General features: G+C 35.0%; 4 protein-coding genes across 5 annotated transcripts; 3 read left to right on the top strand and 1 right to left on the bottom strand.

The window, feature by feature from the left end:
* The first annotated feature begins 1,906 nt into the window (after positions 1 to 1,906).
* Positions 1,907 to 3,778, top strand: LOC17879216 (protein IQ-DOMAIN 32). Its single transcript, XM_006283817.2, has 4 exons — positions 1,907 to 2,390; positions 2,477 to 2,692; positions 2,807 to 3,382; positions 3,469 to 3,778. The coding sequence occupies exons 1-4, from the start codon at positions 2,028 to 2,030 to the stop codon at positions 3,490 to 3,492; spliced, it is 1,179 nt and encodes a 392-aa protein (XP_006283879.1). The 5' UTR covers positions 1,907 to 2,027; the 3' UTR covers positions 3,493 to 3,778.
* Positions 3,779 to 6,270: 2,492 nt separating this feature from the next.
* LOC17879863 (protein NETWORKED 1B) lies at positions 6,271 to 12,797 on the top strand. Of its 2 annotated transcripts, none has more exons than XM_023779489.1 (5): positions 6,271 to 6,450; positions 7,002 to 7,081; positions 7,169 to 7,396; positions 7,494 to 11,497; positions 11,594 to 12,797. In XM_023779489.1, exons 3-5 carry the CDS (start codon positions 7,297 to 7,299, stop codon positions 12,641 to 12,643), a joined length of 5,154 nt encoding a protein of 1,717 aa, XP_023635257.1. In that variant the 5' UTR covers positions 6,271 to 6,450; positions 7,002 to 7,081; positions 7,169 to 7,296; the 3' UTR covers positions 12,644 to 12,797. The 2 variants fall into 2 exon arrangements, with proteins under 2 accessions (XP_023635257.1, XP_023635256.1); XM_023779488.1 differs by having other exon boundaries at positions 7,161 to 7,396.
* A 79-nt stretch (positions 12,798 to 12,876) lies between these two features.
* On the bottom strand, positions 12,877 to 16,499 carry LOC17879639 (protein tesmin/TSO1-like CXC 2). The gene is made up of 9 exons (XM_006282452.2): positions 16,356 to 16,499; positions 14,967 to 15,635; positions 14,501 to 14,862; positions 14,342 to 14,413; positions 14,080 to 14,260; positions 13,896 to 13,991; positions 13,742 to 13,808; positions 13,513 to 13,657; positions 12,877 to 13,433 (listed from the first exon to the last, which is right to left on the bottom strand). The coding sequence occupies exons 1-9, from the start codon at positions 16,416 to 16,418 to the stop codon at positions 13,061 to 13,063; spliced, it is 2,028 nt and encodes a 675-aa protein (XP_006282514.1). The 5' UTR covers positions 16,419 to 16,499; the 3' UTR covers positions 12,877 to 13,060.
* A 7,409-nt stretch (positions 16,500 to 23,908) lies between these two features.
* LOC17877757 (serine/threonine-protein kinase STY17) lies at positions 23,909 to 26,257 on the top strand. Its single transcript, XM_006284956.2, has 6 exons — positions 23,909 to 24,847; positions 24,942 to 25,054; positions 25,129 to 25,325; positions 25,406 to 25,580; positions 25,658 to 25,792; positions 25,891 to 26,257. The coding sequence occupies exons 1-6, from the start codon at positions 24,589 to 24,591 to the stop codon at positions 26,092 to 26,094; spliced, it is 1,083 nt and encodes a 360-aa protein (XP_006285018.1). The 5' UTR covers positions 23,909 to 24,588; the 3' UTR covers positions 26,095 to 26,257.
* Positions 26,258 to 26,819: the final 562 nt, after the last annotated feature.

The following is a 26,819-nucleotide window of genomic DNA, read 5'->3' as shown; positions in this document are numbered from 1 at the left end:
TTAAGGCTAATATGGCATGTACTGTTTTAATTCACTTTAATGCTATAATATCTACCAAATATTCAATTGTGTTTGGCTTACGGTATCATTTATACGTGTTTTGAATGATACGATAGTACTGATATTTAGAATCAACAACACAAACAACTAATTCAATATGTATGGACAATTTCTGATTGCTTTTATAACGTGATTTCAACTATAATTCATATTTATTTTCGTTGTATCTACATTTCATGTCTAATAATAAGGACGTTTTAAAACATTTGTCGACTTCAACAACTGTCTTTTAAACCCCAAGTTGTCTAGAACTAGAAGTATGTATGTTACACATCATTGTCTTCGAAAGCTAAACAAATGAATTTAGACCTATCACATATATATGCATCATATCTAATTATCATTTATGATGGATTCATGGGGGAAACAAACAAAAGATAATGTTAATATAGGGTCTGATTAGTACCAAAACGTGTCCTACAATTTTAGAGGGTCCTCCGACCAAAGAAATTAATATTTTGGAATTATTCTTTAATGCGATTAAGACATACTATATAGAAGATAAGTTAATTACCAATTTTATTATTTCGTGTCACTTTCTGAAAATAGAATGAGTTTTTCAAAATTTTCAAAATATATGATTTTACAAGAATATTATCTCTATATAGAAGGAATAAAAACATATCCATCGAAATTATTATTATCTTTGAATAGTCTCATTCGAGTAACCACAAAATAAACTACTAACATCATTTTCTCATACATTTCAGTGTGGGGCAAATAAAGCCAACGGTGTTTTTATCATTCCAAATGTTGACATAATCTATTAGTATATGGTAATGGTAACATATGTCTCATTCTCATGCTAAAATCCATGAACACTAGAAACGTCCCTTATCATAAAATTAGTGTATAAGTTACGACAATGATAAATTATTTCACACGGATTCTGCATGTTCTTTTACCCTTTTCTTCACATGGCTCAGCCTCAGGCTCTCTCACCCATCTTAAATCTCACTATTAGTAATGACTTATGTACCCCTTTCTTACTCCCAAGTCATCTCCAAGAGTTAAGGTGACTCTGTTTCTTTTGGGATGAGCAGTAATGTATCAATATCTCATTATGCTACGTAGCTTTCTAGCTAGGTTCATCACATCACACACGCCGTCCTACGTAATCAAGTGTTGAATGAAGAGATAACTAATTTCATACCTCAATCCAACGTAGCTATCCTACACATACACACACAAAAGTTGGCTAAACATTTATAAAAGTAGTCCATTTGAATGCAAATTTAAACTCTAAAACATTGATGACATTATCAAACGAAAACATTATAAGTAATCCATATATAGACCAATGTACTAATGCCACTTGACTAGGTAATATACTCTGTATACTGTTTAGTCTTTACTTAAGAGAGTTAACTCGAAGGATGAGTTGGGTAAAAAGGGTATTCTGGTACATTGTGATATTCGATGAAGAAGGCAAGGAATCTAATCTGATCTAATCTGATTTATTGAGATTGTGTTTGTGTAGTTGGCCTTCGAGTGGATAAATCGTGGCCGTGGAGCTAGCTTCCTCTATGCTTCTTCATTCTTCTTCCTAATTAGTAAATTATTTTAGTCATCTTCCAAAACACTTTTACCAAGCGCTTATGTGCTTCATATAGAGACCGGAAATTAAAATTAGAAATTTAGTTTAGATAGAGACAACGCCTTAAATATTCCAGAGTTTAAACATTCCAAAATAATTCCACTAAAATTCAACAAAAAAGGTGGGATAAAAAAAAGAAGAAATTAAATGTAATTGAGTGATGGGTGGTTAAGGAACTTATGGTGTTAGGCTGTCCAAAAAGAGAAGCAGTTAAAGAGTTTGTGAGTACAATGTCTTAAACAAGAAAATGTCTGTCCCATTATAACTTCTCGAAACCAAACACACACACACACACACACACACATTACAATCTCTTCTTCTTCTCTGACATTTATAATGGTGGTTTGAGCAAAAAGCTTTTCAGATAATAATGGGGAAAACAAGTAAGTGGATTCGAAGTCTCTTAACCGGAAAGAAAGAGAGAACAAAGGAAAAGATCATTCCAAGCGAATGTGTTGGATTCACTTCCTCCACTCCAGGCACTCCTAAAGAGAAACGTCGATGGAGTTTTCGACGTTCTTCAGCCACTGGTCCACCACCAGCTTGTGCTATTAACCTCAAAGGTTCATCTCCACCGTCTCAACAGCCACCACAGCCACCACCACCACCACCACCAGAACCAGTTGTGGTCGTAATCTTGGACGATGAAGATGAACAAATCAAGAACGTTTCAGCCGCAGAGATTGAAGAATTTGCAGCAGTGAAGATTCAAGCGTGTTATCGTTCTCATTTGGTAACATATTTACAAAACTTTCCGACTAATCAATTTCTCTACTTTGGACTCATTTAATCAAATGTTTTTATAATTTTTGGTGGCAGGCGAGGAAAGCATTGAGAGCGTTAAAAGGGTTAGTGAAATTACAAGCACTAGTGAGAGGTCATTTAGTAAGGAAACAAGCAACAGCTACACTTAGATGTATGCAAGCATTAATAACACTTCAAACCAAAGCTCGAGAACAGAGGATACGTTTGATCGGAGATTCAACAAATCCAAGAACATCGATTCATAAAACTCGGATCAATAACTTTTACCACGTAATGGATCTACAAAACCCAGCTCTCAAAATCCAAACTTGACTAAACCCAGATCCTCAATTTTGATCTAACTTTTTTTACAAATCCTCTGTTTTTTTTTTTGTGTTGTTGCAGGAGAATGAAGAAAACATCAAGATAGTGGAAATGGACATTCAATCTAAACTCTACTCTCCTGCTCCGTCTGGTTTAACAGAGATGAGTCCTCGAGCGTACAGTAGCCATTTCGAGGATTGTAACTCGTTCAACACAGCTCAAAGTAGTCCTCAGTGTTTTAGCAGGATCAAAGATTATTACAATGGAGATACTTTGTCTTCTTATGATTACCCTCTCTTCCCTAATTACATGGCTAATACTCAGTCTTCTAAAGCCAAGGCTCGGTCTCAGAGCGCACCTAAGCAGAGACCTGCTGAGATCTATGAGAAGCCGCAGACGAACGGGAGGAGAAGATCTTCGATGGAAGCACCGAGGAACAATGGTGTCCCGAGAGCTGTAAGGATGCAGAGATCTTCTTCTCAGTTAGGTTCAAATACAACAGCCAAGGAAAGTCAACCACAACAGCTACAACATCATCATCAGTACTATCCCTGGATGGCGATTAAGCTCGATAGATCGAACATATCGCTTATGGAGAGCGAATGCGGATCCACCAGTACGGTTATGACCAATACAAACTACGGAAGACATGTTGATGTGAGTATGGAAAGATAACTTGTTTCACAAGAAAGCATGCATTGAGAGTTGGAACTGATTGTTTCTCGATTACCTATTTGTTGCAGGTTCAAGGGAACAACATGTACTGAAAAGTGTGATTTAGAGATTTGAGAGATGACTGAGAGAAATAGAGAAGCCTAGAAAGCAAAGAGCTCTATGGTTTATAGCATTCTGATCCATGAAAAGCAAGAATTTAGTAGAAGTGACATCTCCTCTTACATCTTGAAACTTTCCATTTTTCTTGTCTTTAATTTATCAGTCGCATTAATTGTATGATATTTGTTTTTAGATAACTTGATAGTTTCTTTGTCGTTTGTTCAACTCCTATGAAATTTGTATATCCGACGAGAGTATAATCCAGGTTTACTCGATTCACTAAGGCATCAAACTGAATTGTAATCAATTAAGAAAGAAAAAAAAAAAAAACTCAACAAAAAGTAGGAAATGTGCTTCGCAAAATGAATCATATAAACCAAAAACAAATATCGAACACTATCAATCCAAAACGAGAATTTTAGTTTCATAGGGGATTTTGAAATTTTACAAGTTCAGTATATAAATTAAATAACCCAAATCATTACTGTGCAATAGTTGACCATTGTAGATACTAGTCTCAATTTATAAACTTTGGTTTGGTTTGGTCAGACCGAAAAGGAATACTCACTATTTTACACACTAAGCAGTTACAATGAAGTTAAGTTGCATAGTCCCAGTGGGTATGGCTCAGTAACCGTGATCGGCCCATATAAATTATCTATCTTAAAGCCCACTTAAATCTTCTTCTTTTGCCAAGTAATAATCTATCAATGGAGAAGAAGGGTATGAACTATGAAGATTGAAGAGTTTCTTCAGCTCCATAATATAACTTTAGGGACTTCTCGCTTTAACGTATAGATTATAAATAATTGAATGTATATCTTACTCAGTTGGTTTCCATAAGAAGATGATGTAAGAGCTGTATCGTTTTAACTTCACCTAGCTAATTAAATAATGGGCATGGGTACGTACGTACATCTTATTTATGCATGGGTTGATTAGAAACTGTCGTAGCAATTGTACATAAGCTGCTGTGAGGCTGTCGTAGCAATTGAAGACGAAGTTGGTAAAAATTATGGTTCAGTGTTGTGTTGCTAACAAATTCACCGAGATGAGCAGAAGAGCAATAATGCCACACCCTTTTATAAAACGACATTTCTCCATACCTAACATTGACAGTTCACTGACTATATGACAACATATATATAATATATTCAAGGTACCCTACACTTTATCTTTACATAAACGTCCAAAATTGGCTACATTTGTCCATGAATAATGTAATTACCATTATATATACTAAATCTTGTTGGGGTTTTGATGAGGACTTTTACATAATAATTGAGTTGCAAATGTTTGCTTCGTTTAGTGACAAAATAAAAAAGAGAGACAAATGTTACAAACTTGTTCTCACATAGAACTCTTTTTGTGACATCCCACCTTTTTTTATTTTCATGTCTTTTCTACTCACATTTTTTCTCTTTTTTTTTTGGAAGATCTTGATGAGTGCCCTGCCCCCTATTTCTTGATTATCCTCTTTTTAGATCTTGAACGTACACTTATTGATGTTTGTTGGTGGAAGGAAGTGTGTGACTTGCGTAGAAAACAAAAAGGAAAAATAATATAAGCTAGCATCTTGCGGTGTTTGGGATTCTACCTAATATTGTAACTTGACAAGCACAAGACAAAACTAAGACACATGACATGTATATATGTAATCAAATGTATCAATGAATTAATACATAAATTTTTAGACGCACATGCACTCGATAAAGATCAAACCAAACGAGTAGTTTTCTATTTATGTAATCTCTTCCACTCTCACTAAACATCATCATCTCTATATCTAGACGATCACATCTTATCAGGGTCGTCCAAGACTTTATCTATTTCACCGAACCTCCCGTAACAAGCTAGTTCATTTGTCAACGGCTATAATGTTACACATATAGCATTATATATTCAGTCATTCATTGGGATCTTCTCTTTGCAACATTATTAAGTATATTTGCTTACTCCTTCGGTAATCCATATGATATGATTAATTAGGGAACATAAAAAGCTAAAATACATGATGGGTACACGGCAATAATGTTCTTCAACATGTCTAACTTTTTATAAAGTGAGAATTGAAAATATTTATTAATCTTGGAAAAGTAGTTATTAGGCGATAAGATTTGTATATAGAACAACAATTGAATACATGCATGCCTAACATTTCTTAATTCTCCCAACTTATTGCTAACTTCAGACGAATGAATGAGAAGGTGTGACACATGCTATATACACATGAGAGAAGCTTATATAATAAACTACTACGACTAGTATATGTTTAATGCTATAGAATTCAATTTTCTATGCATAGGTTTTGTTTTCATCTAAACCTTATTTGTACATTAACTACATTATAGTGACAAATACCATCAAATTAGACTAAACATCAAATACAGTATTCTAAATTAAATTATTGTTGAAATTAGATTTAAATAAAGGTATCTTAGACACATTATATTTAATACTGAAATTTCTGTATTTAATGTGGACACATTTTTCGTATGTTGAAATATTTAGAGATTGTGAGAAATGATACCAAAGTCTTTCATATTTAAATCCAAATCACATTTGCCGACACTTAAAAATCCTTTTTTTTTATTTATTTTTCACTAAACCATAGTATAGTCATAAAGATTTCGTTAAAACACCAGATTATGAGGGAAACAAAACGTTAATTATTTTTCTATTAATTAAATACAAATTTGACAGCGAGATAAAGAAGAAACCAAAAGTTGTTGCTGACATAAAAAAATAAAAATCGAATATTTTACTGTGAGAGAGATAGAGAGAGAGAGCCAATCATACTAATCATTCTCTTGTCACGCAGAGCACAGCAGCAGAGAAGACAGAGGGAGAGAATGTTGTGTGTGTTTCTCCATTGATGGCTGAAACTGAAGAGACAAGAGATTGAATTACATTATTTTTGCAGCTGTTTTGTTGTAAATATTTCTTGTTCGGTAAGTGTGATTTTTTGATTCTTTAGAAGTATCGTTTTCGCTTTGATGTATCAGTTCTAAATCTTTGCGTCGCTGTTGCTTGCACTCATTCTCCTGAATTTTTGATAAAGTTTCTTCCTTTTGCAAATTTTGTTGGTACCCATTTTCATATTTTTTTCTGGTAATTTCATATGGTAAAGCCTCAGTCTTGTTTATAAGTTTGATTAGTTTTGTTTCGCCGAAGCTTGACGAAGTTTTTGTTAATTGCTGTCTCTATTATTGGTGGGTGATGAAGTATCTGTCTTTGTTGATACATTTTTCTAAGTCTCCAGTTTCCAATTTCTACCAACTCAATTCTATTGAGCTTTATGCTCTCTGATCCTAATTTTCTTATGAAACAATTTGAACAAAAGACTGTTTTTTTTAAACCCTTTTCTCCCAATTCTTGATTGTGTTTTGTTATTAACTAGGCGTTGAAGCTAGCTGATGTTTGTATCTTTGTCTATGTTTTTGTTTGAAGATGATTTTGAACTTGTCTCTCTGAGAATTGTGGTTTTTTTTTTTTGGTTCAGGAAGATCATGTGTTAATTATTCTTATATATACGGATACCAAAGGGATATTCAGCATTTGGTACAAAACCATAGTGCAAAGGTTTGTTTTCCAATAAGAGAAACGATTTGAAGCTTAAGAAAGTTTCTTTGATTGTTTTTACAGACTTGCTTTGTTTCAGTTTTGTAGAATTATTAGTTTCTAGAATACTAGTTGGCGAATCAAAAGGATCAAGCTTTTTCACTTTGGCGCTGAACCATTTATCTTGCACTTGCTTGCTCGAATAAGGACCCAAAACCGTTTTTGCACCCGCTGTTATGGCCAATTTGTCGCAGTCAGAATCCAGGCGGTTGTACTCGTGGTGGTGGGATAGTCACATTCCCAAAAACTCAAAATGGATTCAGGATAATCTTGCAGGTTTCCTATATATCTTCTTGCAAATGTGTGTTCAAATAAGATATTGTGTCTTTTTGGAAATCTGTTTAACAGGAAATATTTGTTTGTGCTGAACCAGATATGGATTCTAAAGTGAAGACGATGATAAAACTCATCGAGACAGATGCAGATTCGTTTGCAAGAAGGGCAGATATGTACTTTAAGAAACGTCCAGAGCTCATGAAACTGGTGGAAGAGCTATACAGAGCTTATCGTGCTTTAGCTGAAAGGTATGATCATACAACAGTGGAGCTTCGGCGTGCGCATAAAGTCATGGTTGAGGCGTTTCCTAACCAGATTCCTTTTGACATGATTGAGGATTCTGCATCATCTTCTTCTGAGCCTCATACTGAATACTTGCAAAAGGGTGGTGCTACAAGTGAAAGGAGCTTAAGTCAGACGAATAATTTATGTGGAACTTCTTATTCTCACGAAGCATATTCTGAAGTTGAAAGCTTAAAGAGGACATTGCTTGAGCTTCAGACTGAAAAGGAGGCTTTGAATCTCCAATATCAGCTAACCTTGAAAAAACTATCTAGATTTGAGAAAGAACTCAACGATGCTCAAAAGGATGCTAGAGGATTTGATGAACGTGCTTGCAAAGCTGAGATTGAGATTAAAATCCTCAAAGAATCTCTTGCAAAGTTAGAGCTCGAGAGGGATACAGGGCTTCTTCAGTATAATCAATCAATGGATAGAATAGCAGATTTAGAAGCATCGGTTTCTCATGAGAAAGAATATGCCAAGGGCCTCACTGACCAAGCATCTGAAGCAGAAAGGGAAGCCATGGGTCTCAAGCAAGAGCTTTCTAGATTGCAATCTGAGAAGGTGGCTGGCTTAGTCCGATACAATAAATGCCTTGAGTTGATATCTGCTTTAGAGAAGAAACTTAGAGATGCTGAGGAGAGTGTCAAAATCTTCAGGGACCAATCTGAACAAGCAGAAAACGAAATCAAAGCTTTGAAACAAGAACTTCTGAAGCTGAATGAAGTGAATGAAGACTTGAGTGTTCGATATCAGCAGTGTTTGGAGACAATATCAAATTTAGAGAGAGAAGTATCTCATGCTCAAGATAATGCCAAAAGACTTAGCAGTGAAGTTCTTGCTGGCGCTGCAAAGATTAAGACTGTGGAGGAACAGTGCGCTATTTTGGAGAGCTTCAATCAAACTCTAAAGGTAGAGGCAGACAATCTAGCGCACAAAATGTCAGTTAAAGATCAAGAACTTGTCCAGAAGGAAAACGAGCTTGAACAGCTTCAAGCGCTAATGCAGGAAGAGCAATTGCAGTTTTCAAAACTTGGAGCTAGCCTTCAAAATTTGGAGAGTTTGCATTCTCAGTCCCAAGAGGAACAGAAGGTTCTCACCTTGGAACTTCAAAGCCGTATCCAAATGTTGAGAGAACTGGAGATGCGCAATCATAAGTTGGAAGGTGACATCAGCTCAGTTGAACAAGAGAACCGAAACTTAAGCGAATTAAATGACACTTCTATAACGTACTTAGAGATTCAGAAAAATGAGATATCTTGCTTGAAGAAGATGAAAGAAAAGCTCGAGGAAGAAGTTGCAAAACAGATGAACCAGAGCAGTGCCCTTCAAGTAGAGATCCACTCTGTGAAGGGTAATATTGACAACATGAATAAGAAATACCAAAAATTAATTGATCAAGTGAGCCTCACAGGTTTTGATCCTGAATCTCTTTCCTACTCCGTGAAGAAACTACAAGACGAGAACTCGAAGCTGATCGAATTATGCACCAATCAGAGAGATGAAAAAAATGCTGCTGCAGGAAAGCTGTGTGAAATGGACAGCATTCTAAAGAGAAATGCTGATTTGGAGAAATTGCTTTTGGAATCAAACACCAAACTAGACGGTTCCAGGGAGAAAGCAAAGGATCTACAAGAAAGATGTGAGTCTTTACGAGGAGAGAAATCTGAGCTTTCTGCTGAGAGAGCTAACTTGTTTTCCCAGTTGCAAATCATGACTGCAAATATGCAGAAGCTCTTGGAAAAGAACTCTTTATTGGAGAGTTCCCTTTCTGTTGCAAACATTGAGCTTATAAGTCTAAGAGATAAGTCAAAGTGGTTTGAAGATTTCTTCCTAATGCTCAAAAATGACAAGTCTGAACTTATGAAGGAAAAAGAATCTCTCGTCTCTCAATTGTATAAGGTTGAGGAGAAGCTAGGAATCTCGGAGAAGAAGTATACTGAACTGGAAGTAAAATATGCCGATTTACAGAGCGATAATAAGCTCAAAAACCATCAAGTAGAAGAGTTACAGGTATCTCTTTCCGCTGAGAAGCAGGAGAGTGCTAATTACAAACGATCGACTGAAAGCAGATTAGCAGATCTTCAGAAGAATGTGAGCTATCTTCGAGAAGAGTGTCGCTCCAGGAAAAGAGAGTATGAGGAAGAGCTTGACAGAGTTGTAAACAAACAAGTCGAGATATTCATCTTGCAAAAGCTTATAGAAGATCTGGAGCAGAAGAATTTTTCTCTCCTGATAGAGTGTCAGAAGCATGTAGAAGCTTCAGAATTCTCAGAGAAACTCATTTCTGAGCTGGAAAGTGAGAATCTCGAGCAGCAGATGGAAGCAGAAATATTTTTGGACGAGATTGATAGCTTGAGGGGTGTAATTTATCAAGTGATAAAGGCACTTCAAGTTGAAGCAGATTGTAAGACTTCAAAACAGAAGATTGCGAAAGACCAACCTTCAGTTTCACTTGTATTAGGAGAGATTGATGGTCTAAAATGTTCACTTTCCAACGCTGAATATGAGATGCAGCGACTTGTAGTTGAGAACTCGGTGCTCTTATCTCTATTTGGACAATTCCAATCCGACGGTTTGGTGCTCGAATCGGAGAAGAACATCGTCGAAAAAGATCTAAAGATTACAATACAGCAGTGTGGAATGTTGGAAAAGGATAAGCAAGAGCTATTGGAGGCGAACCGGCTGTTGAAATTAAAACTGATCAAAAGAGAGCAACAGGAGCAAGAGCTGAGAGCTGAACTGCAAACGGAGCATCTAAAGTTTGAGAGTTTGCATAAGTCATACATGGTTTTGCAACAAGATTATTCGTATACAATCAATGATAACAAAACTTTGCTTCTGAAATTCTCGGAACTTAAAGATAGAATGTGTGTAGTTGAGGAAGATACTGATGCAATTCTTCAGGAAGCTGTTGCTTTGAGTAACATGTGTGTGGTTTACAATTCCTTTGGGTCTGAAATGGCTGAGGAGGTTGAAAGTTTTGTTGAAGCTATGAGCAGATTACAAGAAATTAGTACGGGCCTGAAGCAAAAGGTTGAGACACTGGAGGAAAGGTTAAAAGGTAAAGAGGAAGAAAGTCAAGATCTTAAAAAGATGATAGAGAAGTTACATGAAGGCCTTGAAGAAGACAATTTCTTAAATGGACTCTTGGATCATCGCGTTTCTAATGTAGACAAAATCTTGGAACGTAGGGAAATGGAAATGATAGAAGCAGAGCATGTGCTTAAGGCTACACACACTGCAAATGAAGAGCTGAACAAAGAAGTTGAGGAGCTGAGGAAAGACTGTGAAAAATCAAGACGAATGAGGGGAAATTTAGAGAGGCAGATTTCCGAACTGTCAGATGTTACTGGAAGACAGGAGGAAGAGATTAAAAAACTTAACATTTTGAATGAGAATTTGGAGTCAGAGGTAGAGTTCTTACACGAAGAAATCCAAAGACAACAAGTTCTAGAGGAGTACCTGAGTTTGGAACTACAAGAGAAAAGCAATGAGATTGAACTATGGGATGCTGAAGCAACATCTTTCTACTTTGATTTTCAGATCTCAGCTGTCCGTGAACTCATTCTTGAGAACAAAGTTAACGAACTCACAGGAGTTTGTGAAAATCTCAATGGTGAAGTTGTAACAAAATCGACGAAGATAAAAGAGATGAAAGAAACAATTGACTATTTGGAGGCTCAAGTGACTGAGCTGAAGAGTCAACTGTCAACTTATGATCCTGTGATAGCATCTTTGGCTGGAGATGTAAAATCTCTTGAGAAAAGTACACTGGCTTTAACGAATTTTCCTGCAACAGCCTATCAACAGAGAGAGGTAAACTTTCACACTTGTCCTTCGATTTCAAATCTTAAAAACTCATATTTCTCGTTGCCCCGGTATTTATATTCTAAACCCTTCCATTTTCTTCAGGGAGACAATCTAGAAGAAGCTGTCTGTCCAGAGCCCGAAGAAAGTGGCAGTACCCCCAGTCCATGCAATGGAAGTGAGATTCTCAAGGAAACTAAACCTCGTATTAAGACCATCGAACAAGCAGTTTTCAAAGAAAAAGGCAGGCTTACAAGGCAAAGAACACGAAACACCTCCCACAAAAGCAGAGACCGCAGGAAGATTGAAAATATACAACTTGATGACAAGGTCTCTGGTGAATCTAGACAGCCAAGATCGAGGCCTGAGATGACCGAGGTGAAAAATGGATTGTTGATGAAAGACATTCCTCATGATCTAGTCGCAGGCTCCCAGATCTGTGGCAGAAGCCAGGGAACTAGTCGTCTTTCAAATGAGATGTTTGAGTTTTCGGAAGAATCTACTGAATCAGAGACCAGTATAAACTTTCTCATCAACAATAACCAACTGCAGAGGCCATTGAACTCGCGTCTCCGACGCCACAGCCGGAATCCCTCTATAGAATCTGATAAAGCGGTTGGAGTTGTTGACAAGCTAGAGCTATCTAGAAACATTGAAGACAAGGCAAAGATTATGGAGAGACTTTTGTCTGATTCAAGGAGACTAACAAGTCTCCGGATTAGCCTAACAGATCTGAAAAGCAAGCTGGAGATGAATGAGAAACAAGGAAGATTCAGCAACACTGATTTGGTTATTGTGAAGAGACAGTTAAAAGAAATGGAAGAATCTGTCTTGCAGCTTGAAAACACAAACGAGATTCTTTCAAAGGAAATTGAAGAAACTGGAGATGCCAGAGATATATACAGAAAGGTGGTCGTGGAGAAGTCAAGAAACGGGTCTGAGAAGATAGAGCAGCTGCAAACTAAAATGCAGAACATTGAGCAAACAGTGTTGAAACTCGAAGATGGCACCAAAAGCAAAGGAAGGAAAATGCTTTCAGAGACTAGGACAGTGATCCTTTTGAGAGACATTATTCACAAGGGCGGGAAAAGAACTGCAAGAAAGAAGAAAAACCGCTTCTGCGGGTGTATAAGATCTTCAACTAAAGAAGAGTAGGGTTTATAATAAGGTATTCACATCTAGTCTTTCATAGACTATCATAAAGATATTCATTGAAACGACTTCACAAGTATTATATGGTATAGTTTCTGAAATATTGTAGCAACTAGCGTAAGATGTATTTTAAAATAAAGCTAGAGCTGGTGTTGAACGAGAAACATGGCAGAATCTCGGATATCAGAGCGGACACAATATGTTTCGATACCTCTTCTACTTCAGCGGACAAGAACTTCAAAAGAAGTAACCTATATATTACAAGAACATGATGGATTGACATCTTTATTACACAGAGACTAGACTACAGACTTAAAGTGTGCTAAGTGCTAACTTACTACCAACTAGAAGTTGACTTTTATCATCTTTCACCTTGAAAAAGATTCAAAGAATTTTCATAGATACACCAACCAAATGCTTTCAGTGTTGGGGAGTGAGAGAAGGAAACGACGGAATTGACTGCAGTATCAGTTTCCTCCCGCCACTTCTTCTCCCTAAGATTGACCCTGAGCTAGATGATTCCATATGAGGAGGAGAAACCCTCTTGCCGTTGGGAGACACGCTCTTGATGTTAGGTATCGGTGAATGGATGAGAATCTCAGGCATTTCTTCAGGTCTATCCTCTGTGACTGTCTCGAATGACTTCTCGATGCGGGATTGACTCAAACTAATGTCTGGTCTTCTTAAGAATTGACCGTTATATATCCCATTAGAAGATCCACCTCCAAGAAGAGACTGCGGAGGAGGCATTCTGTTTTTAGATGATGAGAAAGGTAGTTGCACCAGTTCTTGTCTGAAAAAAAAAAAAACAAATGGAGCTGGTCAGGTGATATAAACTCACATCAAAACTCCTTTTAAATTTGAGATTTTACCTGTAAGTCGGTGTTGTAGGTAGACCAGAACTGGACTCCTTTCTCATTAAAACCTCACTATTCTGTTGGCTTTTGGCTGTTCTACTTTTATCAGATGTTTCATTTTCCTCGTCTTGTTCAGCTTCCATGTCAACACTGGAAGACCCTGAGATATACATGAAGTAGACTCAGAACCAGAAAGAGAACTTAAAGTTATTAGTAATGCAAACTCAGAGGCAGAGAAGCTAACCATCTTTGCGGCCGAATGCATTCTTACATCCTTCACATCTACAGTTTATGGAACAGCCCACACCACCCTTTAAAGAAACATCAGACCAAATTAAAAATCAGACCAGAGGAAGTCAAGATCCACTGGAAGTACATTGATGGTGGAAAATAAAAACCTGATAGCATTCGCAGTATTTTTTCAGACAGTTTGATTTCTTGCAGTTGCAGCCACGTTTATGGCGCGCAGAAGCTGGAGTTTTGCTTGCATCATCCTGTTTGTCATTTTTAATATTATTATCACTTCAATCAAGATAGATGGATTGATGTAAAGGAATAAAAGGATGGGGAAAAAGATCCTACCCCGGCTTCTAGAACTGACTCAGAGTTCCTAATGACTTTAGGAGCAAATGCAAGTGGATTCCGAGATTCGATCTGTTTGCGAGTAGCCAATACAGTATCTTCATGAATAGGCTTGTTGAAGCAGTCTATACATGAACATGGCTCTATGCAATAGACTCCAGCAGCAAAGCATTCACAGTAACTGCATACATACAACAAGAGACTCAAAACACCAAACTTTTTTGAACAACCAAAGATCAAAGAAGTGAAGTTTGGAGCTTACAGTTTCAAACACTTGGACTTCTTGCAGTTGCACCGCTTACACGACTCGCCTTCTCCTGAATCCAACTTAACCCTGCGTGTTTATCAAGACAACAGTTATTTAGACAGAGATAAAAGGAAACTACACAGAGTAGTTATTCTCAAAAGAAACAAAACTTGCCTCTTTTTTTTAGGGCTGCTCAAATTCAACTCTTGCAAGGCTGGTTCAACGGGAACATCTTGATCTGCATCTTCCCGGCTTTCAATTTCTGTTTGGTCCAAAGGTTCTTGCAATGTACTAGAGATGGAGCTTTGTAAACCCACTTGTATATTCCCAGAACATGAGTAATCATGGGTTACATTGGTTTTACAGTCCTTTGAAGACATTGCAATGGCATTGAGATGAAGACCGATACTCGGTACAACACATCTCGACGAAGATTCACAAGCCGCAGTGTTATTCTCACCAAAATTTTGCTTATTCCCCGGCATCTCAAAGTCCAAGCAGCGTCTTCTTATACCACGGTGCAAGAGTGAAACAGCCTATCACACACAAAACAGACATCAAGAAAACAAATCTTTCAGAGACAGTAATCATTATAAAACACTGAAGATAAACCAATTGAGATATGTACTCCTGAGTTTACCTCATAAGGAATCGCATCTGAGGACTCCGGTTTCTTGTTTGCATCGGGCTGCGTTGTTTGCATCCCCACACCAGTGCTAAAACGTGCTTCGGAGGTTGATGCTCTCTGCATCATAAAGCATCTAAAAGCCTCTGAAGCATCAGGTGAGTCAAAGATTAACAACTCAGAAGCATCTGAAATCAAACTTTCCCAATCCGGAGTTTCAGTTTTCCCTTGGACATTATCATACATCTTCTGCAGCTCCATTCCTGCATCCTCACAAGAACCATTACCTCCTTGACTAGGAGCGTATGGAACAAGGGAAAGATCGGTAGCCTCTCTACCACACGGTGAAGCAACTGGACTACCAGGACTCGTTTGTGGTAGCACCATTTCAGTTGAAGCTTCCTCTGGCTTGGAAGCATCAATGTTGACACCTTCTGCTTCTGATGAAACTGCTTCATTAGAAGTAGACTCGTCTTCTCGGGAGTCCACGGGATCGGTAGGATGAGAAGAAGAGATGTGAGTTTTGAAGAATCTGGACTCTTTGTGAGAAGAAGTAAGGTGTGGTGAGGTGAAAACAGAAGGAGGGGAAGTGAAATTCAAAGAGCTGAACTGGTGAGGGTTTTGGATTGATTTGACTGGTCTTATTGGAGACAAACTGTTTATGTAGTTGAACACTGGTGAATCCTGCATTTTTCAGACAACACAATACAAGAGGGGAGAATTAGAATCGTAATTAAGGTCACAGATTCCAAATTAAGAATCTCAATAAACAGAACAGATTCCTAATTGTATTGGATTGGAACACTTCACTGTGAAATTTGAACAACTGAAAACGTAAAAGTACAACAAATCAAAAAGCTGCTTAAGTTTATTTTCGTACTGAGATTAAGGTAAAGAGGGAATATCACAGATTCCAATTTAAGAATCTCAAGAAACAGGACAGAAACAAATTAAAGTAGTGAATTGGAGAAAATTAAAGTGATGATGACAATTAAGACTTGAGTGTGTTAAACGTGAACAAAACTGAAACCGTCAAAGTCAAACAAATCTAACAACCAGTTAACACTTAACAGTTGTGTCGTGTCTTTGAACTAACTGCATTGACTTCAAACACAAAACTCAAAACCAAGTAATTTTTTTTTTTTTTTTTTTTTTCAGTCAAGCCAAAGTAATTTTTTTTTTCTTTGTAAAACAATGAATTGAACAAAATAGTGCACTAGACCTATGAATCTGGATTTTCATAACAACAACAAAATTAAAAATTTCAAAGATGGGCACCAAAATTTGAGAATTGTCACCATAGGAATACCACGAAACACAGCAATAACATTTAATAAAGAAAAAAAAAACAGAGAACATTGACCAAAACTCTGATACTGTTTTAAAGAAAGAAGAAAAAGAAACCTCAAATCTAGATTTGGAGATAGGAGTTCCGATCTGGGGAATACTCTTCTGAGGCGTATCCATTTTCCAAACACACAAAACAAAGAACAAAAAATCACATCCACACACACACACACAGTGTCACACACTCTCTCTTTCTTATCTCCGGTGAAACTTTATCTTTCTCTCTCTCTCTCTCTTGGTATGACTTATTATTAAGTGGAAGAAGATGAAGTTAGGAAGAGGAAGAGAGAGATATTTCAAACAAGAGCAAAGGCGGGAAATGGGGACTATTGTCAGAAAACAGACCCACCACTCTCTTTCTCTACTTTTGCCCTAACACCTGTCTCTCTTTCTCTGTATTTTTATACAACAAGTGTCTTTATCTAATATATATATATATGTATATCTGTATAAGTGAATAATGAATCTCTTTGATGCTTTGCTTTTGTCTGCAATCTAACTTGTATCCCCCCAACTAAAATAAATATACTCTCACTCTCTCGATTCCTAAAAACCCTTTTATTAAAAGTAACGGACACCATTTTCTATTTCTTAATTCTTTTCTTTTTCCTTTTTTTATTTATTGGAAAGATCATTTTAATAAAATACTAAGGAATTGTGGAAAATTAGTTGCAGAGTTCTATTCTATTTATTCACTGCTGCCGCTGCTTCTCTTTTGTTTCCATGCAATATATTTTTTTATAAAAAAATCTCTTTTAATCGGTAATTTACAATGCAAATTGCCACTAATAAAGAACAAGTCTTTGTTTTTTTTTTTTTTTTTATAAAAAGTATTATAGTTTTCGTTACAAAGACTATAACTTATAGTCATGCAGGAAAAAACCAAATAATACCATACATTATAAAGTCATGCACGCGTAATATTTTTATCTCACCTGTAGGCGTATATTATAAGTACTGGATTTGGTAACAATAAAAGGCTTTTACCCGAAATAAGTCATGCACGTTTATCAGAGGATGATTCGTATATGAATTGATAATTAATTAAAAGAAAAAAAGACTGTGACTGACAGAGAGGATGAGTTAAAAGGAGGAGAGAGCAGCACATTATAAGGCTTAATTCGTATTGGGAAGAAGAGAATTATCCACTGTCAAAGAAAGAAAAAAAAAAAGAAATAAAGATCCACTGAACTAATCTGCTAATCACGAGGCAGCTCTTTTTGGTCAAATTTATTCATTTTACTAATAATTAATGACTAATAACGCTCTATAGTTCTATAAGAACATTATTGCATAAATAATTGTCTTTTCTTGTCATAACTCATAAACCTTCTTCTACCATTCTGTTTGACTAACAAATAATACATGATTGCATATGCATTCTATTTTGTTTTATTAGTATAATTTGTGAATACCAGACTTGTTATTAAATGTGATGATGATCATTATAGCTCATCAAGTTACCCTGTACAAATTCTTATATTATCATTTTAATTTACACTACAAATATTCACATTCACACAATAATTCAACTCAAAGAGTTAGGTTTATAAAAATACATATATATATATATAGAGCCGAGCTATGTAGTGTAGTATATATGTATGTCTTTTTAATTGTTTTGCACCACCACTATTAATAAATAGCCAAAAAAAAAAACATGTCTTCCCCGTGAACGCCTTTAAAGTTTTAAAGAGACTTAAGAAAAATACACATTTAATAACAAAATCGCCGGTGGGGTTACGTTTTGTGTTGTTGTTGTTGTTACGACGTGATTTTTATTACCTGAATTGACAATTATATCCATGTCCTTATCCTTGAACCACCATGTTGTCCCATGGGTACTTTCGGAATCAACGAAAATGACAGCTAGGCGTTTTGTGACATTTGGGCGGGAAAGTGGTGGAGAAAGGGGATGTTCCTGTGCATTTGGGTTTAGCCTTGTTACGGTGCGCTTTGTGAGATCAGTGGGTTCTGATGGATAGAGAGATTAGACACGTGGGTGGATGTTGTTGGTTGACTAAAACTAAGCTTCGAGAGTAACGGTGGTCGCGCGCGAACTACGTGGACTTGTAACCCAGTTCTCTTGCTCTTTGCATTGTTGTAAGAGAACGAACACACACGTCGAACCAAACCGGCCTAGTAAAATTTTGTTCGATTACATCATGATTGAATAATGTATTATGCTATTGTATAGTCTAATTTTGGCATTTATTTGTTAAAACATGGTGTGGTAATTAACAAGATAGTTACTAATTTAGTAGAAGATGAGAAATAGAGGAGCTCCTCTTCCAATCGACAATTATTATCCTACTAATGATTCCTTAGTACTATTTAGACCATCTCCAAAGGGAGGTGGTTAGCAAATTTTTTAGAGATTCTTAATATTTTGTGGGTTAAAAATAAATCATAATGTGATTAAATAATAAGGAGCGATCCTTATTGAAACTGTTTAAGGGGTGATGCTTAACGCCACGTGGAGCTTTGCTATTGGTTAGCAATGGTTGAACTTTTTTTTCATTTTTTTTTCTTGATGCTGTCTACGTGTTTGACATTATGTCAAAGAGGCTGATTTTTTTTTTCCTATATTAGTGGATTTTTTTTTTGTATAGATTCGGGCTGTTGTAAAAAGAAAAAAATTAAGGCAAAAGAAGTGAGAAAATTATATTTTAGAGGAATGGGGAAGGGCAAGAGTTTTTTTTGTAAAAATATGTTTATTGTTATATTTTGAGTGTATGTTTAATTCAATATGTATATTTTGTATGTTTTGTATCCATGTAATGTAATATAATTTTGGTTTTTAATATTTTTTGTAAGAAAAATATTTATTTTTTAAAACCTCTTATAGAGTTCACCATTGGAGGAAGAAAATTAATTATTCTTTAAAAATTTCACAAATTCAAATTAATCATTAAATTTAATAAAAAAAATGTTTAACACCCCAAAATAGGCATCTCCTTTTGGAGATGCTCTTAGGACACGAATGGTAACTGCGGTTGAAGTGGGCAAATTCGTCATCGAGTTTATCTATTTTATTTTTAGGACAGACAACAAACAGCTGCATACCAACTCTATGTGTATGTAAAGATAGTCTATATTTAGTCTACGACAGTTTTCTTCTTTGTATAGACATAATTTGTAAATAGTAAATAAAAAGCGATTCAATCCGAAAACTATCCGACTAATATACTAATTAACCTAAAAGTATTGTCCTACTAATGTATTATTTAATCTGAGATAAGATTTTTTTTTCTTCATAATATTAATCTATGTAAAATTAGGCTATCTACCTTGTAACCGTATTTTTCTATCAGTAATATATGTCTTCTTTGATCAGTAAGTTTATTGACTGCCCATCAAGAAAATTGAAACACTCTATAAGGGTTTGCTGGTATTACGGCATTTTGGTAAGGTCATAAAGTTATATTCACATTTATGAGAATTGAAATGTGTTTTTTTTTTTTACATACGTGTTTGTTGGTCTGAAGTAGGAATGTTGAAAAACGTGTTATTGGCATATGTGTTTGTTGGTTTTAAAGTAGGAATGTTGTACGTTATATATGGTTTTGGTTATTACATTTTGATGTAATTGTGATAGGGACATTTTTTATTATTTTAAACCTCATGCGACCTACCTTTGCAGTCTTGAGAACCTAATTAACTCACCATCAAAAACACTTAATAATCTAAGTTTACAGTGTATGTTACAGTTCAGAGTTCAGACCTGACATGCGGATATGGACTTTAATTAACTATAATTATTGGAAAAAAATCATTCATTTCCTATGAGATCTAGAGTCGTATATTGATTTATTTTTGTTCATGGGATCTCACATAAGTGATAAGACGTATTTACTAACGTCTATTGATAGGATATGTAGGTTTAACCCCAATCTTTATAGATGTCACACAACTTGAAAATGAGTGCTAGCTAGCTATATGTATATATTATATATAGATCTCAACTATTTAGTGGCTTTGTGGCCAGGCCAAACCACTCGGTTGTGTTATTTCTTTTTCTCCTTTTAAAAAATATTTTATACGTGTGTATGTATTAATATTGGAGTCTCTGGAGACTAATCAGTAAATTGTAATCCATGCACGTTCCCGCAAACAAAGATTTGGTTTTAATTTGTAAAATGATTGTGAAACTCCTAATTATTCATCACTATAAGTCAATCCTCGTTCGTACTCATGCAATGATCCAGATTGCTACAAAATCCATGCAATGCAAAATGCGATAATAAAGACACCAAAGAAAAATTAAAATAAAAACAATAAGACCGTAAAGATAGGAAAAATAATATGGAAAATGGAGAGAATAATTTAAAAAAATACGGAAAAATAAAGTAAACTAAAGTACCCAAAGTAATACATATGTAGATATAAATGTATATGGAGAAAAGTAAAAAAAAAGGCACATTCTTCTGGCATAAAGAAGCTCCATGCTAAAATCATAGTGTCGACCAAACATGCCGACTGCAAAAATCACGTGACATCAAACACATTAACAAATATATCATTCGTTTTGTAAGATAACTTAGATATAACATATTAAAATTAGATACATTTTGAGTCTTTAGATATCATTGTTAGTTGAACTTTTAGTGGATGTCAGCTTGCTTGATACTTAGTGGCAGATTAGTAAAAGAATAAGAAAGACTACAAAAATGAATAATTAATTACATTTTTGATTATTAAGTCAAGATCCTCTCTTAATGCTTCTCAGAAAATGACCATAAGGAAAGGACAAACGTACCAAAGTCATTATTTAGCTCTTATATGTTTGTATTGTGAATCATTATATTTCCTCCTTTCTCTAATCATCTGCATGAATCCTTTGTCTAATTTTACATAATTTCACTTAATGATTATTAAAAGATAACACTAGTGCCTGGTTTATACGTAGTATGCATGTCTACTCTAGACCGCAGATTATTCAATAGTCATTTCATAAAGAGCTAATGGGAGAGCTACATGTTGATTGCTTGATGGTCAAACATATATATGTTGGACTTGAACTAAATTTTTTGATTAGACATATATAGACTCCTTTATTGAGTCTGGATTATTTGCATTTTTTTACTATGCAAAAACGAAAATACTTGTATATATATAAATAAACTTTATTTCAGGTTGTAAATATATTTTTTTAACTCATCTATCCCAACGTTTGCGTTTAGACTAGTTATGTGAGCGGCCTAAAAACACTATACGTGTCGCTTCCTAAAGTGCTACAGCCCATATGTGATATTAGCAGTGGCCGGGGTTCGAATTCGCGATGGCGGGTACTTCAGCTGAGATCTTTTACCACGATAGCTAGAGGCTCCGGTTGGGTTGTAAATCTTTGCTATGGAGCGTTGAACAACCTACCAAAGAATTTTTGTTTTTGACGGACTTGGAGTGTGTATGACACTCAAAACTCTAATTACATGGTCGAGTAACATCTACGACGCCTCACATCCGTTATAAGTATATCTACTAGGCAAGCTCAAATACAACAATTGGATTGTGTTTTGCGTTGGCAATATATTGCTTGTCGGATTGGAGACAAGTGTGAGATGATTGGCACACTTGAACGTCTGAATCAAGCTAATTGAGATGTTTATGTAATGTTTTTGTTTTACTTAATTGTCTGAAAACCGAGAAACTTACTATAACAATTTACTCAATCAAGATTTTTGAGCCAATTTTTCTACGTATGTCAGATTTAAATAAGTTTGGTACTTAGTTGACATTTTGGTAGCATTTTTCGTAATAATAATTTTTGTCCATTCCTGTTTAGATTCAAGTGAATGAATTATTGTGTAATTTGATATTTTTGGGGCTGACCTTGGACTTTGCAAGTCTCTCTCTATAACCCTTTTTCTTTAAGTACATAAAAGTTGGTACGCAGATCTTTTGACTTATGTGCTCACAAACCAAGATGCATTTCAACTTTTCCTTTTTTCATGTCAATATCTTAGTTCCAACAGTTTAATAAAGTGGAGCCACGCCGATATATATCTTTTTTTTTTTTTTTTTCTCTGGCTCCTTGAAGAAATAACAAAACCATCTTATAATAAAGGAGATGTTACATTTAAGCTTTCAAGATGATAATATATATATGTTTTCTAATGAACTAGTGTCTGAAGCTGAGAATGTTTAAGTGTGTATACCTTCTCATGCATCCAGCCCGATTTCAACTTTGGATCTTTAAGAAATAATACTTTCACTCATAACCGGATAAGTGGAAGTTATCTATAGACTTTTGGGTTTAATTATTACTATAGTCACTTTTTGAAGTAAAGTGGAGAGCTAACTTGCTCAATGCAAGATTAAATGGTGGAGATGAATGATATGTGGATTACTTTTGTAAGATAGAGTAGGATTATTAAGGAGACTATGGTTTTCTACATGTATTATGTGTAGATTTGATGAATGGTAAAGCTTTGACATGATTTAGTCAAAGACAGTAGCAACTAAATAAGTGTGTTCTTGTCTATTAAATGTTCTTAGGCCACCTATAAGTTTATAAGTCTAAACATGTTATTGACTTTTTGTAAGCTTTTAGTATAAATAATGCGACACAAAAAGTAGATATTTTAAGGTTTGGGTTTGAAGTTTGATATGATCTTGAATCGGACTCATTCAAATCAATCTTTGTGTTTTGGATTGTATTTCAACTAAGAAGAACAAATTTAAAAGAAATTGTTCTAGTAAGATGGTGCAATTCAGCCGACGATTAGTAAAAACACAGGTTAAGTAATTTGGGTCTTTGACCAAAAAAAAAAAAAAGTAGTTTGGGTCTTAAATTGGGCCATTCTTGCAATTACTAAAATATAATATGTAATTGGGCCTTAAGATTTCAGTTTGTAAGTCTATTAACAAAGCCTTAACATTGATAACAATTGTGCTTTACATTTGCATACAAACTTTATTCAATTTAAAAGAAAACTATTTATAAAAAAAAATTTTGTTAAAAGGGATAATGATATTTTATTTCTTACCAAATCCGAATTATATAATAAGATATACATTATTTTTGTAATAAGATAACACATGTCAATATTTTTGTAAATTATATACAGAAAAGGTTACAATATTACAAAAACAGAAGATATAAAACATTAACTCTATTTTTAAATACATAAAGATAAAATAGATAAGTACATTATTAAATAATGGATATACACTACAATATCTTCCACGATATACTTGGAAACATACAAAATATTACCAAAGATTTAATATTCTTATAAACTACCAAAAAAATAATTAATTCACAATGAAAATTTGCAAACAATACATCAATTTTTTTCAATTTTAATTCGGTTTTTGGATATGACCTTTTTTAGATGGGAATGGGAACGATTCAAAGTCATCAATATATATATATATATATATATATATATATATATATATATATATATATATATATATTTTCCCTTTAATTTTGAAAAATAATTTAACCTTATTTTTTTGTTTTGTAATATTTAATTTCCAGATAAATCCCAAAACGAAAAAGATATATTTTGATGATTTTTTTTCTATAAATTATCTGATAAAAAAACGTATCCTTAAAACTAGCCTAAAAGAAACAGCTTCGCTTCCGTCTTTAACTCTCCATCTCTCTTCCGTCGTTTCCTAAGTCCCTCATTGAGTTGTTTCTCTCTTTTTCATCCATACAAACAAAAATAAGAGAAGAGATCTTTTGAGAAAACAATCCTCTGTTTCTCTCTCGGCTCTGTAATCCAAAACCCACCATCAAAAACCTTCTCTTTCGTTCTCTCTTCTTGCCCCCCATTGATTTTGAGTTAGACCAAACCTTGTTTGCGTGTTTGTTTCTTCTGCATGTCCTAGTTGATCATACATCTGACGTTTGGTTTTGTCTTTTTAATATGTTAAATTGAGAATATTTGACCTTAATATATATTAGTGGTTAACGAGTCGTTTTCTTAAGGTTTACTTTTTCTTATTTGTCAAAGTTTAGATTTTCTCACGCTTCACAACTATTGAAAGTTTCATTCCTTGTTGGTTTTTTAGAGCATTGTTGCATGATCTTTGATAAGTTTGGTGTGATTCATAGTTTCTTATAAAAAAAATCTAGACTGCTTTCATTGTTTAACCTAGAAATCTATAACTTCTTTGTGGTTTCAATTCATTAGTAATCTGAAAAAAGAAAAAAGAAAAACTTGATTTCATGATGATGATGAAAAGATTGAAGCTTTGAGTCAGAATCTTGGTTTTTTTGAAAGTTGTGTGATTTGATTTGCCTTGTTGAAAAAGATTTGGTTTCGGATTCTAAGACATGGACAAGAAGTCAGAAGAAGATGGGAGTAACATCAAGAAAGACAAGATCTTTCGAGCTGATAAGATTGATTTGAAGAGTTTAGATAGACAGCTTGAGAAACATCTGAGTAGGGTTTGGTCGAGGAATCTTGAGGCCAATCCTAAAGCTAAGGAAGAATGGGAGATTGATTTGGCTAAGTTGGAAACAAGTAATGTTATTGCTCGTGGTACTTATGGTACTGTCTACAAAGGCACTTATGATGGACAAGATGTTGCAGGTAACAATTAGATCAAAAAACTTTGATGATATTGTCTTATGTGTCCATTATAGAGATTTGTGACCTTGTTTGGTGGTTGTCTATGTAATTGCAGTGAAGGTGCTTGATTGGGAAGATGAATCATCGACCAAGACCGCTACAAACCGAGCTTTGTTCCGTCAAGAGGTCTCTGTTTGGCACAAACTCAACCATCCAAATGTCACAAAGGTTGGTTCATTAGTTATTTAATTATAGTTAGTTCTTACAATTGAGTGAGTATTGATATCTTAAAAATGAACCAGTTTGTTGGAGCGTCAATGGGAACAACGAATCTTAAAATACCATCAGCTGATTCAAAATACTCGTTCCCTCAACAAGCGTGTTGTGTGGTTGTGGAGTATCTCTCTGGTGGTACGCTGAAGCAACACTTGATTCGTCATAAGAAGAAGAAACTCGCTTTCAAAGCTGTTATCAAACTCGCTCTTGATCTCGCCCGAGGGTAACTAGCCTTATGACATTACTACTCCTTTTGAAAACTATGTTCGAGAAAACCTCTTTATTGTTAATATTGTTTTGCAGGCTAAGCTATTTGCACTCAGAGAAGATTGTGCATCGCGATGTGAAAACAGAGAATATGCTATTGGATGCTCACAAGAATTTGAAAATAGCTGATTTTGGAGTAGCGCGAGTGGAAGCTCTTAATCCAAAAGACATGACAGGAGAAACCGGTACTCTTGGATACATGGCTCCTGAGGTATGTCAAACTAAAACTTGTCTTTTCTCTGTTTTCAAAACAGAATAGTCTAAAAACTCATTGTTCTCCTTAATTAGGTCATTGATGGTAAGCCATACAACAGAAGGTGCGATGTTTACAGCTTTGGGATATGTTTATGGGAAATCTACTGCTGCGATATGCCTTATCCCTATCTTAGCTTTGTCGATGTCTCTTCCGCGGTTGTCTTACATGTAAGTTTTGATCTGTGAAAACCCTATCCAGTTTCCTTTTTTCTTACGTAATGTCAAGAATCTGAGAATCTGAGATTTTTTTCTGTTCTGTCCAAAAGAATCTGAGACCGGAGATACCGAGATGCTGTCCGACGGCATTGGCTAGCATAATGAAGACATGTTGGGATGCGAATCCGCAGAACAGACCGGAGATGAAGGATGTAGTGAGTAGGCTTGAAGATATTGATACTAGTAAAGGTGGGGGAATGATACCTGAAGATCAGAGTCCGGGATGTTTCTGCTTTGCTCCTCGTGGACCTTGAATTTTCACTTTCTACTTATATTTTGGTTGTCTTGTCTTGTTTTTTTATCGACATTAAAACCGAATGCCATTTTTATCTTAATTCTTCTCTAAGAAACGTCTTTCAACACTATTCGTTGTGACTTGTGAATACTCAAGATTGTGAATAGTTTTGTTTTTTTTTTTGCATGATTTACCAAAGCGAATCGAACATAACATGGCTTTGTACGGAATGTCCAAAAAGACACTAGCTACAGCCTACAGCAACTCATCGTTATTAGTTTCGCAAGTTCTTTAATAGCTTTAACAGAAACTTCTCTTTTTCTATTACAAGAGAAGATGATATTAAATTATAGCAAAAACGAGAGTATATATTACTATTAAAAATTTATAGTTTAAAGGAAAATTAGAATGATAAGTTTTCTTCTTACGTTTTGTAGAGAAGAAGTTTTGTTGGCTTTACCTTTAGTTTTCTACTATTTCAAGAACACATTTCGTTTGAAACATCAAAGGTAAAACCAACAACGATTAAATTTCAAAGTCACATAATTATATATTTTCTTTTGAAACTTCAAATTCCATATTTGACGTACAAAAATATAACCATGTATATATATAACAAAACAAATATAATACCGAAAAATCGAAAAAAAAGAGTGAATTATAGTAAAAATTATGTTTCTAAAAATGGGAAGCCGATTCTACCGACAATGTTGACTTAGCTCAACCTTATTTTTCTCTAATCTA

This window comes from Capsella rubella, unplaced genomic scaffold (genome assembly GCF_000375325.1).
Source record: "Capsella rubella cultivar Monte Gargano unplaced genomic scaffold, Caprub1_0 scaffold_7, whole genome shotgun sequence".
Taxonomy (NCBI): domain Eukaryota; kingdom Viridiplantae; phylum Streptophyta; class Magnoliopsida; order Brassicales; family Brassicaceae; genus Capsella; species Capsella rubella.
Note: the sequence above shows the minus strand (reverse complement) of the source record. Positions and strands in the feature narration are given on the sequence as shown.